The following is an 18,613-nucleotide window of genomic DNA, read 5'->3' on the forward strand; positions in this document are numbered from 1 at the left end:
GAGGGCAGGATGGGTGCTGGTTGCCCAGGTCCAGGCTGGGAGCGCCTTGCTGAAGGGCAGTTCTCCCACGCTGCGAGTGGTGCTCGAGGTCACCCTTTGTACCGTTAAGTCCTGGGAGACGATTTCCCTGGCTGTGCTGCTGCTGCCTCGCTGGGGCTGTGTGCCTGGCCAGCCCCGTCAGCGCTCTTGGGTCACACCGGGCTGGGCTGGTGGCTCTGCAAGTGGCCGGTCAGCGTGCGCTGCGGGTGACACCGAGAGCTACTGCTCAGGGACTGGCACAAGGCTTTGCATCCTCCAGCGTGGGTGAACGCAGCCCAGTACGGGGTTTGTTTGGGCTGAGAGAGGAGACGGCAAGAAGGAAGAGGTGCTGGGAGCAGCCGCAGCCGTGTTGGCCTGTTGGGCTGTGCCCCCACGAAATGCCCGCGGGAGGCTTCACTCTGGCTCTCGCGCGCTGCTTTCTCCCTCCGGCCCCATCACGGAGCCAGCCCGGGTGTCTGTCGGGCTCTGCCCGCCACTTTCCCACCGTCAAGTGAGGGTCAAATACTTTCCATTGCTCCAGACTTGAAGAGTCTTCTCCCCATCCCAGTCAGAAATAGCCCTGGGCTGGGACTGAGCTATTTGTGGCGACCGGTTAGGAAGGAGGAATTCACAGAGCTCTCCTGACCTCCCTTCCCGCTGCTGGACGCCGTCCCCAGCTGCTGAGCTAAACCTTAAAAAATTCAAGTGGCTATACTTGGAGAAATGAGGTTTAAACATAGCAAAGCCCAGCGTGGCCTTCGCTGGAAGGGCTCGGGAGCGGCTGCCTCAAGCCCTTCCTGCACCCACCGTGGCTGCACGTCAGCCGCTCGCCAGATCCCAGAATCGGGGAGCGAGGGACCAGTGCCGGTTTGGGGCTTTTAGCAGTCGCTGAGGTGTTGCTGGGTGATCAGTGGCCACTGTCTGCGGCCGTTCAGCGCGTTTCTGTTGGGCACCGTGAGCCCTGGGCACCGTCTGTCGGGGCAGCTCCAGCGGCGACGCCTCAGCCAGGCTGGAGGGGTTGATGCCGGTTGGGCTGAGCTGTCCCCGTCTCAGCCAGGCACCGGCGCACAAACAGCCGGGGCACTTCCTTTTTTTTTTCATTTTAACCAGGTTTGCAGCTGCTGGTGAGCGTGGGCCGCGCTGCATCGCTCGAGCCACACCAGGTACAGGTCCTGCAGAGCGAGAAGCAGCCCTGGGAAGGTGCAGTGCCAGGAGGCCGTCACGGGGGTGGTGGCGGTACAGGTGCCGTGTTGCCCTCGCAGACGGGGAATCCGAATCCAGGCCAAAACGTCCCTCTCTCTTCATGCCTCCCAGCTGAAGCCAGTGGGGATAACAAAAGCCTCATGAGCGACCTTGCTTCCTGCCCACTTGCCCCACCCTGAGGACCAGACAAGCCCTTTAAGCCGAATCCACAGCCCTGGCTCAGCAAATGCTTCATGCAAACAATTCCTGGAGCTGCTTTCCCTATTCCTAGGCCGCCCGTCGACAGAGCAGTCCCAGCTCTCCCTGCCACCTCCAGCACAGCCCCCATCATCTCAGCGACGCGCCACAAAGCGCCAGGCATCTCTTAGAAACATCATCATTTATTGACTGGAACAACTGCCACTGCAGTAGCAGCGTCTCCTGCTCAGAGGGTGGCGGCGTGGGTTTGAATTTTTTATTTTTCCTAAGATACTTTAAAATGAAAAAGAGAAAAAAAAAAAAAGATTAAATGAGTTTATGGTACTGAAACAACAGTTGAATGTGTTACAAGAGGGCCCTGGCTGTAATCCCTTCACCCGCGAACGGCACAGGCTGGAGCACGGGAGGCTGCACCCACGACAGGGAGGAAAAACCACGGGGGCTGCTGCCCGGCTGTGCCAGCCCCGCGCCGGCCCCAGGCTGCCCCTCAGCCCAGGGGCTGCTCGCCCGTCCCCGCAGGGCCCCCTCTGCCGCCCCCGGTGCCGCTCGCAGCCCGTGGCCATCGCCCTCCCGGGCTGGGGACGCGGCCGTGCCCACCGCGACCCACGACGAGGCTCCGCTCGCTCCGCACGAGGCCAGAGGGAAGGGCAGCTGCCGGCTGGACTGCAGCTTCCCGGCTCGCAGCAGGGAGCCAGCCCCGTGGCACGTGCCATTTCCTAGTTTAGGGCAGACACTCGTGGCCCACGGCACCCTGGAATAACAGGCCCTTTCGCTCCAGATCGTGGCAGGGTTTGTCTTTGGGATGCTTCACTTTCTCAAAGCCGAGCAGACAGACAGGTTAGTAATAGGCAGCAGGAAAACAAACCGGCTAACGTAACGCTAAAGCTCCTGGGTTAATATTTACTGCTGAAACTACCGGAGTCGAGAACACAGTGTGTGGCTCAGCTGTTTGAGAAACAGGCTGGAAATCATGCACCACATGCCGATGATGAATGAGAGCTTTGAAACACTGGGAGGACAACAAGCATCTACAAGTTGAAATGTGCACAGCTGCAGCTACGCGAGCGAGAGCTGGAATCCCACCGCCATCCGGGACGGCCGGAGGAATCAAACCACTAACCCAGAGAAAACTCATAGCAAGCAGAGAGTAAGCTGAGTGCTGGGAGCCACACAACGGCCTGGCTAACGTGGGGAGCAGGGAGTTTGTAACCCAGAAGCAAAGGGTCGCGGGCAGCAACCTGATGGGCAAGAGTATTCGGATCATTTTGCCCCCTGCCAGGACCAGCACATCCCTTCCTTCTCCACAGCAAAAGTAACAAATGGCAAAACCGTTCACAGGACACTGTTCCGATGAAAATCAAATGAAACACATCACGGGAAAGGGAGAAACATGCAGCATCCCTCAATGTAATGGGAGCAGCACGACAGCACAGGCAGGCAGCCCAGTCTGAATGCACCACCCAGGCAGAATCCATCAGCTTTTTGAACCGTCTGCAAAACGGAAAACAAGGGTCTCCTAATTAGTGTTAATTTGTTAGAAGTTTCAGGACACTTTCAAGATGTGCCTTTGCAAGAATCACACCCCCCCAACCCATCACCCCAAGGGCCCCAACAAAGGAATCCACTCCTGATCACTGCTAGAGTCATGGTTTGTCTTCAGAGATGCTTTGCTTTTTTCCTTCTTATTCCTCTTCCTCCTCTTCCTCTTCCTCATCATCATCTTCATCGTGGCAATGTGTGATTTCCTGAGGTGCCTGGGGGAAGAGGTTAGGCGGTTTGATCTCACTGATGGAGCGGGTCAGTTGATGCCGCTTGTAGTCAGAATCTTTAAAATCCACCGAGGTGCGATTGCGCGTGGCCATCGGCGACTCCTTCTCATTGATGTCGACGTGCGTGTGCTCGACCGTGGACTCGTGTGGCATCTACCCATGTAAGAGAGGAAGAAAGGAGATGCAAGGGCTGTCCCCGTCCCAGGTATCTTCCCCAGACGGTGAGCAAACCCCAGATTCTTTAGCCCACAGTGCATCACACACCACCAGACCCCTCGAGGTGCCATTCCTGGTGTTTGCAGCTTCTGCAAGTTGTTGATGCAAAGAAGCTGAGGCACCTTTGGGCCTTCTGCCCACCTCCCCGGGATGTGCAACTCACCAGGACGTGGGCGGCTCTGAAGAGGTAGCTGAAGGGGTAGTAGAGGAGGTTGATGAAGGAGGCTGCATAGAGATCAGCGTAGCGCATCACCTGGCTGGCAAACAGCGTCTGCCGAGAGCCGCTGCGGAAGAGGCTCCCCATCATCCCGTAGCACATGTCCATGTCGTGGGTCACTTTCTACGAGCAAAGGGCGGGTTAGATCCTGGGCCGGGCAGCAGCACGGAGCCGCAGCGACACCAAAGTGGTGCGCGCTGAGGGCTGAGCGCGACAGGAGATCTGCAAGGATCTCCAGCAAGGTTTCTGTGCTCAGACCCTGCGGCATCAGAGCCCAGCTGAGTCCTGGTTAACGGAGGGGAAGGCAGCAGCCGGCTCAGGGCCAGCGCCTGCTCCAGGCTGGAATGCCAGGGCTGGCTGAACCCGAGGCTGCGGCCCCTCCAAGCTTGTGTATGCCAGCACCCCACTCTGCAGCACCGAGCACCGCTGGGTAGTGCATGAGGAAGGAGACCCTATTCCAGACCAGGCTGCCTTCCAGGAGTGCCCGTGGCACCAGTGAGCCGACAAGTTCCTCCGTTTGCATCCACAAAGATAGAACGGCTTTGCCAAGCAGGCTGTGCCCACCCAAAGGCAGAGCAAAGCATTTCAGGGCTGAGAGGTGGGGTTGGGTTGTCAAGCCCTTTAGGATCCAAAAGGATGAAAAGGGATTTTTATGATTGGTACCTTAATGCGTCTCTGGATGGAGCTGATGTCAGGGCGTTCATTGCTGCTACTGTCCAGATGCCTAGTTACAGGCGAGAAGGTAAATACATGGTGTGAAAAGCCTTTCAGAACCAGATGCTGTGGGATGGGGGCTCGGGGCAGGGAGGCTGGTCTGGAGGGGAGGTTGCTCCCGTGGGCAGAGCCCAGCCCTGAGTCAAAGCTCTGGCAGCAGTGCCGCTAACCCAACCCCAAGGTTCACCAGAGCCACTTGGAAGCTGCTGCTAGGCTGGGAGAGGCAGCAGGAAAGGTGTCACTGTTTGAACACTCACTTGTATAGCTCAGCCAAGAAAATGTCCAGACTCTGCAGCTCTTCAAAAAGGGCTGGAAAATACAAAAAAGAAAGGGGAAAGAGATAAACTTACTTAAATTGCTGAAATGAAAAGGACTAAAAGCAAATTCTGTCTGCTCCCCTTGCACTACATCAAGAAGCACAGCATCTCGCAGTCACTCTGCAAGGAGAGGGTTCAGCTGTGCTCTGCGCCACCAGCAAAGCTTTTGGCTTGGTTTCTGGTTGCCCCTTTTGTTTTGGAGGCTGAAGCTTTAAAGTCCTCATCAAAACCCTCCAACCAGCCATGGGGCAACTTGCATAGCCCCCAGACCTATTTACACACCAAAGAGCAAACCTGGGAGAAAAACAGAAGCACTGGAGGATGGGAAACACACTTTGGCAGCAGAGGGAGCAGCAGGAAGGAGAAGGAAGGGGCTGGTAAGCAGGGACGCCCTGCAGATGGGAAAGCAGCCATGGCTCATGCATTACTGAGAGAAAAACCCAGCTGACTTAGAATCATAGAATCACCAGGTTGGAAGAGACCCACCAGATCATCGAGTCCAACCATTCCCATCAGTCACTAAACCATGTCCCTCAGCACCTCGTCCACCCGTCCCTTAAACACCTCCAGGGAAGGTAACTTGTCAGATACCTTTTACCAAAGAAGCCACAGCTCCATACGGGCAGAGGGAGGGGAGTTTTGGGGGCAAAGTTACAGATGAGGAACAGCTCAACCCCATCCAGCTGCAGCTTCTCCCTCTCCCTCCCCGCCAAGTCAGTGCTCAGTTGATCATGCTCAAGCAGCCTGGGAAAGAGCCTGGGAAAGGTGTGGGAGCTGCCCCAGCTCCTGCCACCAACACCACACGCAGAGAAAAGGGCCAAAAGGAGAAGCAACAATCCAGGACGATCCCTCCCTAGACCCCTACACCCTGGCAACCACAAGGTTACTGCGTGAGGCAAGCAAGAGCAAAGCCTGGCCTGGGGCTTGCCCGGCTGCTGACCGCTTTTGTCTGTCCAGACGTGCAGCTCCTGCGCCAGCTCAGGGATCACCAGGAAGGTCCTCCAGCCCTGGCGCTTCTTGGACTTGAGGATGTCTCCAAAGATATGGTCTCCAATGTACAAGATGTCCTTCCCTTTGGCCCCCAGCAGGTCACACACTGTGTCCGAAGAGCCTGAGAGAAGAATGGCATGGCTTAAAATGGGGAACCAAAAGGAAACATGTGGCTCATTGCAGAGGGCCAGGGTTAGGGACAGAGCAGGTGCATTTTCCTCCCAGAAATTCCCAGTGCTTGGCCCTGGCAGCATGGGGCACTGCCCACCCCCTGGGAGTTCACACTTTGCCCATGCGTACTCCCAAATGAACGGCAGCAGCAGAGGGGCCATGCGGACCCCGCAGATGAGCCCCAGGCATCACAGACAGCACTGCATATCCTCCCACTGCCCCTCCCTGGCTCAGGGGACCCTCCAAGTGAGGTCACACTGGTGGAAGCACCAGAAGGACAGCTGGGAACGCTGCATTGCAACATCTGCAGCTCCCCTTCCACCACAAGCCTTGCAGCGGCATTTCCCAGACTCGCCCTGGCAAGGAAAAAAGGGTGTTTGAGGAGGAATGAGTCCATTCGTCCCAGCATCGGGCAGCAATGATGATGAGGAGCTACTGGTGCAGTGTGCAGAGGGCATAGTACAATATGCTTTGGGAAACACAACCTTGCTCTGTGCCTGGAACAAGTCCTCACACAGCTAGCCACGAGGGCACGTTAGAGCCGCTCCACTGGACAAGAAAGCTTCTTGCCTTACCTCCTGAGTACACAATGCCATGCTGCAGTGGGCCAGTGTAGGTACCAATCTTCAGCTTCCCAGTCACCTAAGGAAGGAGACGCTGCGTTAGTACAGAACAGCAGACGGTCTGGATCTTTTCTGTCCTATTGCTATTCATGTCTCTCTCACTCCCAGGCAGGCTAGAGGTGGCTTTCCACATTCTTTTCCTATTGCCACCTGTGATACATTAGGGAAGCCAGCAAATCCTCAAGCTCGGCAGTGCCCCAGTGATGGGGCTGCTCAGGAATCACTAAGAGGAGAAGCCAGCCCACCATCTCCAGGCCAGGTCCTGTCTAAATACAGTGTTTACTGTTGCCACTAAGAGATGCCACACAGGAGGTGCACGAGCTCTTCCACCCACAGAGGTACCCTCCATATGCCACTCACCGTGTCCACCTGCCGCAACACGGTGCCTTCCCCAAAGAACAGGGGTTTTCGAGCATCCACTAGGATCAGGTCGAAGTAGGACTGCCACGGCCGATGGGCGCTCCCAGGCTGCAAAGGCAAAACCAGAAACCACTGAATCAGGCACGACACAACACGGAGGTCAAACAGTGGTACTTGTGCCAAGAGTGGGAAAATGCCTGGATTCTATAGCACAGAGTACGACTTTGAATCACAGCCCTGCCCAAAAGACACTGGCATTCATCAGCCCTTCCGGCTGCATGCTTCTGCTTTTTCTGAGATCAAGACCACAGCAAGAAGTTTTTTGAGCTATCAGTTGTGGCCATTTTCCACATTCTGAAAACTTCTCCCTTGGCTGCCTTCTGCCTTTGGAGGACAGTGTGAAAACACAACTTCGAGGGCATGAGATAGCCTCCCACTGGGAGACTGAGAAAGCAGTACAAATTCACCTCATAAGACTCACTCCAAAAGTTGCAGGGCTGAATTTTGACCTCAGAAAACCAGAAAAAGCATGATTCAAGCTTTTGGAGTTACCCCAGTCAAAGCACAACCACCCATAAATCTTTCTGCTGTTTTATACAACTCTTTCTTTTCCATCAAGGTATATTTTAACAACATCATGCAAGTTTTCTAAGAAACCTGGCTGCAAAATGCAACAGTAAAAACATGTAACCACTAAAATAATGTTATCATTAACACAGATTATTGTTTAAGACTAGATGATGCCTCTTTTCTCTTTGTTACATTGTATTTGCTTTGATCCCATTCCAATAGGACACAAAACAGCGAGTGTATTTTAACCAGATTAAAGCAACTAATCCCATGCAGCCGATGAAGTAGGATTAAAATGCTTTCCAGTTACACAGATAATTAGGCACATCAGTTTCTATTGGAACTGCAGCCTAGGAATCACATACCTTTGGTCCATGTGGAAAGTCAAACAAGTAAGTCATAATTTTCTGAAAGACAGAAAAAGAGTAAGACACTTTTTTAAACATACATTTATTTATTTTATAGAACATACTTTTCTGCTTTTATATTTTCAGGTTACAGTATTTTATTTTCAGGATTTACATGAAAACGACCGTAAGATTGGCAGTTAAAATGAATGGATGGAATTTATAGCAACAGGAATTAAACCAGTAATTTTTATAATCAAAGAACACCACCTCGAGTACATATCTTATAACGTATATATCTTGCAATGCTTTAAAATGGCATATAAATTTTGGATTATTGCCAGTTTTGAAACATCACACCTCCCTGGAGTTAAAGGAACCATGTTTTCTCCTACAGTACAGCTGACAGCCGTTTCTGGCCCTTAGACCTCTGCAGGACCCTGGCTTTGGTGACCTGTTTATACTCAGACTATCTCACTTGAAAGGGAAGTTCTTCATTTTAAAGAATGCTGAAATCTAAAATGAGTATGGCTTTCTCTTTCAGCCTTTTAATTGCTGAGGAACTGAGTGAGGCACAGAGGGACTGAAGCTGAGCCCATACTAGGTCAGTAGCAGAATGAGGACTACAAAACATGACTTGACCTAATCTGCACTCCCCACCAAACCATACAACCACCAGCTTAGAAAACACCTAAATCTCCTCCAGAAGATGTCCTACCAAAACCCAAAGTGGCTGGCGTTTGCTTATTCCATTCTATACCAACACAACAATTCATGCAGCACTTACATCTGTGTATTTATAGTCGCTGTTTGTGACAAGAAACACCTTCCCAACTTCATTCATGCGGCTGAGCAGCAGTGGCAGCTTCCCCTGAAAGCCAAGGGACATGCAAGTCACACATAAAAGTTAGAGAGATTCATCATGGGCAGCACACTCTCAACTATGATCCCGTCGTACAAAACAAAGCAAATCAAACCATCAAGCAAGCAAACTCAGCTGTTTAGCAGTGGCCAGAGCCAGGAAAGCTGCTGGTCTGTCCATGTACCACCCCTCCAAAGCACATCCCAGAGGAGGGTGAGGGGGAAGGGTTCGGCACGGCTGCAGTGCTTCTGCCAGCCACCGTGCCAGGCACCCTATGCCATTCCCACTGATCTGCTCCATGCCAAGCTCACTGGAGCAGCTTCTCCAGCTCCAATCCATTCCTGAAATAGGCCCAGAAGGAGGTGAAATCTGAGCTCGCATAAGCCACAAGTTGGAGCACACTGTAATTCCAGCCTCAAATTAGGGAGAATTTATTCCCGGGGCTATTTTTATTGTATCATAAATCTCAATCCATTGCCAGAGTAGCTGATTACTTCACAGAATGGTTTCTTAAGAATTTTGCAGGCATGTAACTAGAAACAAGGTTAACTGCTTTAAAGTGATACTCTACCACATAGCTCATCTAAACTAAGGAATAACTATAGCGTAAGTGGTCCAGAGGAGCCTTGCACGCTGCAAAGACAGCAAAAGTAAGGGAATTACTGGAGCTTGCTCAGTCAGATGTGCTGAAAACACATTTTGGGGCTCTTAAGAGACTGGACACCAGTGAGCCTTTCAGGAACTTTCCCTCACTCCCTCATAGTTAAGCAGGTATAACATTTTTTTTTTTGATAGCTAAGGAATACTTTTGTCTAAAAAGACACTCATCTATTGCTTTTTAAAACGAGTCCACTTGGGCAGAGAAAACGTGGGCAGGGAACACGGCTGCTTTCGCCACCAAAAGAAACAACGCGAGGCTTGCCAGCATATTCACCTGTGTCCTATGATAACACTTCCTCTGGCTTTTATATTTTATGTAAAAAACGTGCACATGAATACGAAATCACGTGGATCACTGGCTCAGAATAAAGGCCGCGTCCGAACTTTCCACTTTGTCTTTGGTTATTACAATAGAAAACACTGCGTTATCTGTTTTGTGATTTAGTAAAGCAAATCAGCACGTTTATTTCTTGCCTGCTTACTCAGTACAGAATGTCACGTAGCACAAGTAAAGTAACATCACACTTACATCTTTCACCACATACTTCTCCAGATTCTCAAGGGTCTTTTCCTTGAGCGATCCCTGAAATAGAAACAACAGAACCCAGTGAGGTAACGGAAACTTATGATGTAAGAGACATCAAAGTAATGCCAACTTTCACACTTTAAAATGCTGTGAAAGTACAAACCAGGGCGAATCTGAACCAGTGACTCTAGAGATGAGAGGCTTTGAGTAGCAGGGACCATCACAAACTCTGTGATCCATCGATTCCCTCACCATGGTAAATAATCCACTTCAACAGCATTTTAACCCTTTCAGAAGGGAATACAATAGAAACAAACAAAAAATAGATTTGCCATACCAAGCAAGACAGTCAACGACCTGTCTCCAACACTGACCACAATGTTTTACTCAGAGGTCAACTCCAACATGAATCACACAATACTGCATCAGGGAAGAAAAATAGCTTCCTGACTTCTGCATGGCTAAAGGGACCACCACAAGTACAACTGTGAGCAGAATTATCCAGTGATGTTTCTCCATCCCACCCCATCAGACATCTTGACTGAGGAAGAATAAGAAAATCAGGTCTTTAAGAAGATGTTAATGCTCACAAAATTACATTCTAAATTTGTGCACAAGCGTGAGAAAAAGATGAACTGCCTCTCCTCTTTAAAATAGAGAAGAGCTGATATATTTCTCTGTTTAATGCTTAATGTACTTCTCAGACAACATGAGATAGTGCCAATGTAAACCACTTACAGTAAACTGCTGTTCTAATAATGAGGAGAATGTACAAGTTGTGGACTCTAAGTCCGAACACCCTAATGGCACCATGAATTAAACCCCGTGAAATACAGTGCAGAAGTGGAATCAGGACAAAATAAAAAAGAATAGGAAGCCAAGATAGCTATGTACCAGTACTAGGAGGGGAGTCGATATCTTGACTTACTCATACAACTGCAATTTATTATTTGCTCACTAGGCGGCAAAGAAGGGCTCTTGCCCTAAAGTGCAATAAGTCATCTTAACTGATGAGTTACAAACCAGTCCCTCTAACTCAGTTACCACTACAGCGTCCCAAGGAGTTCCTGCAATCACCTTGTAATGAACCCAGTCAACAGCATCTCTGACATCCTGGAACATACTCCTGAAGGACATGAAGAGGTCTCCATCTTTGAACCCCGTTTCACAGCTGTGAGGAGAAAGAAGAGAGACTGTAGCAGCCAGTCACATCAGGTAAGAAAGATGTCAAGGAGAGTTCAATATGTTATCTGGTGTTTTCATCTTACCATAATGTTTTCTTATTTACTACTTTACTATGCTCCGATTTGAAAGAAAGCTACAACCAGAGTTTAACAGAATCTGTGTATTACTCAAAAATGTTTGTTTACAATTTTAGGATGTAAGTTCCTAACTACAGGCCTGTGCCTCCACAGTAGTACTACAGTTTTTTGTGACTGCAACTCTTATTTCTCCCCCACAGTATTGTAAGAAGGAAAAAAGACTGGGACTGTGCAGTCTGCAGCACGTTACAAAAGATGAATGGCACTGAGAAAGTAGGCGGAGTGCTGCTTCTTCTCATTCTTTCCAGCTCTAAAGAAGGGGGTTCCATAGTAATCAACTAAATGTAATACTTGCTGCTAAGAGGAGCAACTACTTCTGTGTTGAACAGGTAGAGCTAACGTGAGAAATTTCCTCTACAAGATACTGTGGAGACACATATGAGAGTTTGCATCAGAAGACATCAAGGATGATTAAACAGAGCTGTATTTATTATGACAGCAATCATCACTCCTGTGAAAGGATACTTCACTGATGGATTGGTGGCATAACAGCTCCTCTACTCTCAGATAAAATCCCATTAAACCTTTGCCTTCCACTCGCATAATATGCAAAGACGACCTATCACATGAGTCAGCAGCACAGCAGCATTCACATCTGTCAGTTCAAACTGCAGCTTATTTTTATGCTTAAACCTATTTGAAAGCTAGGTGAACACTCATGCTGCACAAACAGCACGCTGTGCCTGAGCATTTCATCTTTAAGGGAACAAAGTCCTCAATCATGACATGAGGGTCTTGTGATAACTGGCTGAGGAAATTTAGCCCTTCAGTTACCAGTTTGAACACGGCTCCGATGAGCACAGGTTCAAAATGAGTTGTCTGATGCCTGCAATCACCCTGTAATAAGTGTGTGGTCTTACAAGCTGGCCCAAATACCAGGGTCAGCCAGTGTGGTGATAGCGATATAACCTGCAAAGGAAACCCTCATGAACTGAGAACTGTTTTCCTCACCCTCCCTGGGTCATAGGACAGCAAGATGGTGACCGGGGGGTAAACGTTCTCCCCACCGTAGAGGAGGATCAGGTTCATGACCACCTGAGGAACCTGAACATATATAAGTCTGTGGGACCTGAGGAGATGCATCCCAGAGTCCCAAGGGAATTGGCTGATGTGATTGCCAAGCCACTCTCCATGATATATGAAAAGTCATGGCAGTTATGAGAAGTCCCTGGTGAGTGGAAGGGTAATACTGTGTCCATTTTTAAAAAGGGCAGGAAAGAACCCTGGGAACTATCGACCTGTCAGCCTCTCCACTGTGCCTGGGACGTTCATGGAACAGATCCTCCTAGAAGCCATGCTAAAGCACACGGAGGACATTGAGGTGATTAACGGCAGCCAGCATGGCTTCACCAGGGGCAAGTCCTGTATGACCAACCTAGTGACTTTCTATGATGGGGTAACCATAACAGTGGACCCAGGAAAACCAGCAGATGTGATCAACCTAGACTTCTGTAAAGGCTTTGACACGGTCCCCCACAACATCCTTCTCTCTAAATTGGAGAGATACGGATTTGATGGGTGGACGGTACAGTGGATAAGAAGCTGGTTGGATGGTTGTATTCAGAGAATAGTGGTCAATGGCTCAAAGTCCAGATGGAGATCCGTCACAAGTGGTGTCCCTCAGGGGTCTGTACTGGGACCGGTGATGTTTAATATCTTCATTAATGATCTCGACAGCGAGATTGAGCGCACCCTCAGCAAGTTTGCAGATGACACCAAGCTGAGTGGTGCAGTTGCCGCACTGGAAAGACGGGATGTTCTCTAGAGGGACCTGGACCGGCTGGAGAGAAGGTCCTGTGAGAACCTCATGAGGTTCAACAAGGCCAAATGCAAGGTCCTACACCTGGGTCAGGGCAATCCCTGATTTCAGTACACGATGGGGGATGATGTGACTCAGAGCTGCCCTGCAGAGCACCTCGAACTGGAGGGAATACGTACCTCGTGTACCGGTCACAGTTAGTGAAGAAATCCACTAGGCAAGCCAATAGGTAGGTCTCTGCAAAGAAACAAAGCAAGATTTTAAAACAAGGACAACACCATACAGCCAGCTAACTCTAGGCCTTGCACCCAAAAGAAAATTGTTAATGTAAAGAAAATTAAACAGATAATTAGAGTGTGACATTAACAAAGCCTTACTGGCTATAAAGGCACAGAAACAGGTCTGTGTTGCCTCACGTTAGACTCACCTGGCAGATTGAACAATGTGTTCAGAATGTAAAACCTATCTGTGTCATCCCTCTGGATAAATTTATTCGGATATTGATCCCGTGTTTCAGGCCTGCGGAAGACAAGAATGAAATTACAAAAAAAATAACGAGGATAAAATGTGCTGACCTGCAAAAGATAGTTGTAGTGGGGTCTGTTAACTAAAGTCTGTTGTTCTTTAAGCACCACCCAGCTTTCCCACACATACTAGCGGTGCAAGAGCAAAACTGCATCCACCAGTGTTTCCTTCATCACGCTAGTTCTGGCAGAGCTGGGCACAAAGCCGTCATCGCTGAATCAGCAAACCTAGCAGAGCCCACACAGGGAAACAGAGTGGTCGAGAGTCCACAGCTCGACCTTAAACCCCATGCTGCTGCCTACGAGAATGCCTTAAATCATCTGCACTTTCATTGTTTGCTTATCTTAAACTTTCCCCCACTTTCCATGTGTTACTTTACACTCCCTCGAGCAGCTTTCAGCAGGGGAGTGAGGCTGTGCCGTGCGGGAGGCTTGCCTGGGGTCCTCTGCAATTAATCAGCAGGGTGGTGATGACTAAAGTCATTTAATTATTCTAGTTTCCTTCATTTCTAGAGCTTCTAAAGATATCTGACTCAAAGAGGGATTTGAGTGCATAAATAAGGACTTCTTCTAAATTTTGGCTTCCTGAAGCAAGAACTTACAGACCTGCAATGACAAGGCTTGTCACTGTGTGGGCCCTCAGCTGGCCTGCGCTCACTTTCCATCCACACACCCTCACGGCAGGGATACAATGGGGTTTGCTGGGCAACATGAAACACATAGTGCCACAGTCCCCTCTGCTTCCCAAAATACCTTCTCTGGGCAAGAGAAATGCAAGCAGCCAGGGAAGGCTGCAGGAAAAAATTTTTCACAGGAAGGGTGATTGGTCCCTGGCAGAGGCTGCCCAGGGAGGGGGTTGAGTCCCCTTCCCTGGAGGGGTTTAAGGGACTGGTGGACGAGGCACTGAGGGACATCGGTTAGTGATTGATGGGAATGGTTGGACTCGATGATCCGGTGGGTCTTTTCCAACCTGGTGATTCTATGATTCTATGAAATGATGGGCAATGCCTTGCTTCTGATACCCTCAAAGGACAGAAACACAAAGGGGTAGAGCAAGCTTGTTCTTTCCCCGAGCCAGCTCAGGCCATCCGACTCCTTAGCAATGGCCGTGGAGTTAACAGTCTCATGGGGCACAGGTCCTCTCTGCTCCCAGCAGCCCCCACACAACAGCTTTGTCTTAACTGACACACTGCTGATGTTAAGCTGTGCCAGGACAGCTGAACAGCTCCTAGATTATCCCATCAACCCCTTCCACAACACTCTTTCTTCTATTCCCAGCACACTCCAGATATGCCTGTGCCAGCACAGACCTTGCCACTATAAACACTTGAGGCTGTTGCCGTGTCTGGGACCCTCAATGCATCCTGAGTCAATCTTGGAGCTGTAGGAACACCAATACAACATCTGCTGCTGGGGGAGTCCCTGTGACTCCTTATGCAGTGGGTACCCTGATCCTCAGTGACACAAAAGAGCATATTAAGTCAAAAAGAACAGCTAAAAGTCAGCACTCACCCTCTGAGGAAATTAAAGCCATGGGCACACACTAGGAGGTTCCCATAGGCATCGACTTTCAACAGGTTTCCATAGTGGGTATCAAAGACCAGGCCTCTGTTAAGAAAGTGATGCAAGATTTGAAGAAGCAAGTATATTAAGCAGTGACCATTTTAATAGCAGTTCTTTCCCACTCAGCTCTAGAACACTTTGCTCACTTGGCGTGGGGCATCAGAACAGAGTTGCTGTTACTGTGCAGGTGGGGTCCCTGCTGTCCCTTTTACCTGGCTGCAGGTGAGCAAGGACAGCCCTGTGTTTCCAGGTGAAAGGCACAGCTGATCTGCTCTCTGCAGACTTGCAAATGGAACCGTTTAACCTGGCAGAGGATTAGCTACCACCTACAGGGGACCACAATGGGTGTTTGTGGTTCCCTGAGAGCCCTGCTGGGCTGCAAGGAAGAGCGAGGTGTGATAAAGGAGTTTCTCTCCTCTTTTTCATCACTCTGTCACAGACAGAGGCAGAAGGGACATGTAACTATTGTATAAAATGCTTTGGACATTCCTGGTTCCAACTCCAGCAAAACTCTGTCTCACTTATCTAGTAGCTCACATCTAGACAACAGTCTTCCCACAGAGACGTCCCTTCTGTCCCCTCCCTGGGATGAAGGCAGTGGATTTAATGGAGTCTTCATCACAGGTCTGTGAAAGGCCACTGTCTTGTTATGGGCATGGGCACCGGCACACCCAGTGCCAAACTCAGCACAGGACATGCTGAGAGGAGAGGAGAGGAGAGGAGAGGAGGGCAGGAAGGAGGCTGCCAGGCTGAAAACTGGAGCACCAAGCCAATAGACCCTCTGGCCCAAGCTTTTGTAAAGAAGCTCCAAAGGAGTCAAAAAAGCAAAATTCAGCAAAGGCACAAGTGGCAACAACTTAAAGGCACAGAGTTAGGTCAAAAGTCAGGTTTAAAACAAGCAATGTTGTTTAATTTAAAAGACAAAATCTAAGAATTTAGTAACATTGCACCATGAACTTTGCTTTTGGTATTTGATTCATCTAGACAAATGAACTGGATTGGTCCCGCTTCTATTGTTGCTTACTGTCAGCATAACTTTGAGGATGTCTTACGCACCAAGACATTATTAATTAAAATCATTAAAGACAGCCCCATGAACAGCAACGGCTCCTTCTCCTCTCAGTTTCAATTTAACTCCCAATCCAATTGTGTCTCTGCTGTCACTGCTTTTGGAGGTTATTTTTGGACCATGTTTTCAGCAGGCCTCTTTTATTGCACTCTCCCTCTTTGATGGCGTGGATTTACGTGTGCAAAGGCCCTCCACGTAGCGGAGCAGTTTGCTCCCTTCCCCAAGGATCACAGGCATAACTCTGAAAACCTGGCCTCACGGGTTACCTATGAACTTTACAGAACAAATATTCAAGGCCTCGAGCAGGCTGGGTCAGTATCTGTTAGTCATTTACCTGGTAGGGAATGCAGGATCATACACAAAATTGAGCAGCTCATGAGGGTATCCAATGGAAACTAATCTTTCTACGGTCAGGTCAAATCCAAGAGATTCGTATTCAGGGGATTTATACACTGTACCAAGATGAGATTTCAGTTAGAAAATTTGAAAACAGCTAGGGGGTAAAACAAGAAGGCAAAAAAAGTAATGTCCCCGTTCGCCCTCCTCCCTCCTCCACATCACACGCTCCCTCCTTCGCTCCTGCCCTTCGCTGCCTTGGGTCTCCCAGCCCTGAGCCACGGTGGAACTGGTTCACGCTCCAAGACTGCAGCTGAGCAGAGACGCAGTTCAGGTTTCACCAGAGAAGCGCACTAGATGAAATATCCCTCAGTCTATCACAGCCCTCTGCAGTAAGAAAAATGTATTTCTAACTGCAGCTCCTCTCCCTGCCTTCCCGCTGGGCAGATCCGTGAATGTTCCCTGTTCCACCTGCTCAGATCGGGTTTTGGTTTGCTGTGTTTTTGCAAAGCTTGTGAAGAAAGCAATTAATTTTGGGAACAGATGTATTCATGGTTAGGAAGCCTGAAATTCATTGTTACTGTGCTACTGTTACTGCTCTGGATACAATCCCAAAGCTTAGTATTGTTTCCAGATTTCTCCTCAGGGGAATACATGTTTGCTGCGGACTAAGTCAGCTCTAAGGTAGAGCTGTCACATTAACATACAGTTTGTTTGTTAATAACACCATATGGTATTGTAAAAATCTGTTAGCTATTACCCTTGTGCATCAAAACCCTACTCTCCTAAGCAAACTTTCTGTTCTGACATTTCAGAGGAGCTGCTCATCTGTGACCCACACCTTAGCTCAATGCAAATGAAATGGACTTGGTCAACCAAATCACTCCTACCATCAGGCCTGTCTTCTTCATGCAAATGACCTTCCCATGGACTGGAAATGTTACTGCTTAATCAGATCATTAAATTAACACTTAAAATTAAATCACTGTGTTTCTATGACACATGGAAATTACTGTTTCTCTCACTGTGCGTTTACATTTGCTGCATTTGTCTTAAATTGATCCTAAGATGTAACAAAGTCAAACGAATGTTAGCATGGGTTCAGTGGCCCGACTACCTCAAACAGTTGAATATTTCAGATTTAGATGAGTAAAACACAATCATGTGCAAGTTACACAGTAAGCTTGTTAGAAGACAAACTGGTTTTCCTGAGAGAGATCTAGCACTACTGTGGGCCTCACAATATATATTAACATACATCGCCTATAATGCCCAGGTAACCACCACTAAATATGTAATGTGGAATACAGAAGAAAACTAATACTAGAAGTATTACAAAAGTACTAAAAAGGCAAGGACTACAAAAGAAATAAGACTGTTAAAAAACCCAGATCATAACTGTGAGAGGGCTCCTGTATCTCTTAATAATCTAAAAAGCACCCAAATCCTAAAAGTTAATTTTCTCCATTAAACCAACACCATTAAAAACGTAACAAGCAAACCTGTAATGTTCATAAACAGAAAACTAAAATCAGTAAAACAGTTATCAAAACCTTCAAGCATTATTATAGTGATGGCAAATATCAACATGATACAACATTCAATACATGTAGTCTTTTCTTGTCCTTTAGGGAAGAAAGGGTTGATTGAGCTACAGGTAGGAATAAGCAATCCAAACCTACAGCTAATGAGGAAAGCAGTGACCGTCAAGGCAACTCTGGGGAGTGAGCTAGAGTAGGAGGGAGCAAAAGGCAGTTAGGTGATGAACAACATAGTGAGAGTGACACCAGAGCAACATCTGCAAAAAGGATTTCCTCTGACACAGGAGAGTAGAGGAACTTCCCAGGGAAAATGGTAATAAATACACCTGCACGTACTCTCAGAAAGTGAGAGTGCTGCAAAGCTCCCTGGTACATGAAGCAGTCTCCAGTCCCCTGCTCTGTCCATGAAGCTGCTGTACTCCTCCTCATTGGTTTCCTGGGAATTTGACCATGTTACCAACTCAATCAAAAGCATAACTCCCGAACAAAACATTTCTTTGAGGAAATCCTGCTCTTTCTGAACTCACCAACCATGGTGATACTGCCCAGACACAAAGAATTCTCAAGAAGCTCCTTGGCATCTCCTCTTGACAAGCACCAGTGGTTCATCAATAGCACCAGCAGAACCTTTCCAGCGAGACTGTAGGGCTTTCTGTTAATCAGCCTGTGCAGCTTGTTAACACTCCATCAGAGAATGGCCATCGGCTCACAAAATGCCCTCATTCCATTTCTTCCTTT

The 18,613-nt window shown here is 48.7% G+C and overlaps 1 protein-coding gene across 3 annotated transcripts in view; it reads right to left on the reverse strand.

Moving 5' to 3' along the window:
• Positions 1–1,583: 1,583 nt before the first annotated feature.
• The window catches only part of NT5C2 (5'-nucleotidase, cytosolic II), a 60,576-nt gene continuing 43,546 nt past the window's right edge, over positions 1,584–18,613 (reverse strand). For all 3 annotated transcript variants that reach the window (XM_069863827.1, XM_069863828.1, XM_069863829.1), the window contains exons 4-18: positions 16,333–16,450; positions 14,879–14,974; positions 13,270–13,361; positions 13,022–13,079; positions 10,839–10,932; positions 9,765–9,818; positions 8,501–8,584; positions 7,732–7,773; positions 6,797–6,904; positions 6,389–6,455; positions 5,593–5,763; positions 4,593–4,644; positions 4,285–4,345; positions 3,568–3,744; positions 1,584–3,341 (exon numbers count right to left, since the gene is read on the reverse strand). In XM_069863827.1, the coding sequence (XP_069719928.1) occupies positions 3,102–3,341; positions 3,568–3,744; positions 4,285–4,345; positions 4,593–4,644; positions 5,593–5,763; positions 6,389–6,455; positions 6,797–6,904; positions 7,732–7,773; positions 8,501–8,584; positions 9,765–9,818; positions 10,839–10,932; positions 13,022–13,079; positions 13,270–13,361; positions 14,879–14,974; positions 16,333–16,450 (1,514 nt within the window). In that variant the 3' untranslated portion in view covers positions 1,584–3,101. The remainder of the gene's footprint in view (positions 3,342–3,567; positions 3,745–4,284; positions 4,346–4,592; positions 4,645–5,592; positions 5,764–6,388; positions 6,456–6,796; positions 6,905–7,731; positions 7,774–8,500; positions 8,585–9,764; positions 9,819–10,838; positions 10,933–13,021; positions 13,080–13,269; positions 13,362–14,878; positions 14,975–16,332; positions 16,451–18,613) is intronic.

This window comes from Phaenicophaeus curvirostris, chromosome 9, assembly GCF_032191515.1.
Source record: "Phaenicophaeus curvirostris isolate KB17595 chromosome 9, BPBGC_Pcur_1.0, whole genome shotgun sequence".
In the NCBI taxonomy this organism is placed as follows: domain Eukaryota; kingdom Metazoa; phylum Chordata; class Aves; order Cuculiformes; family Cuculidae; genus Phaenicophaeus; species Phaenicophaeus curvirostris.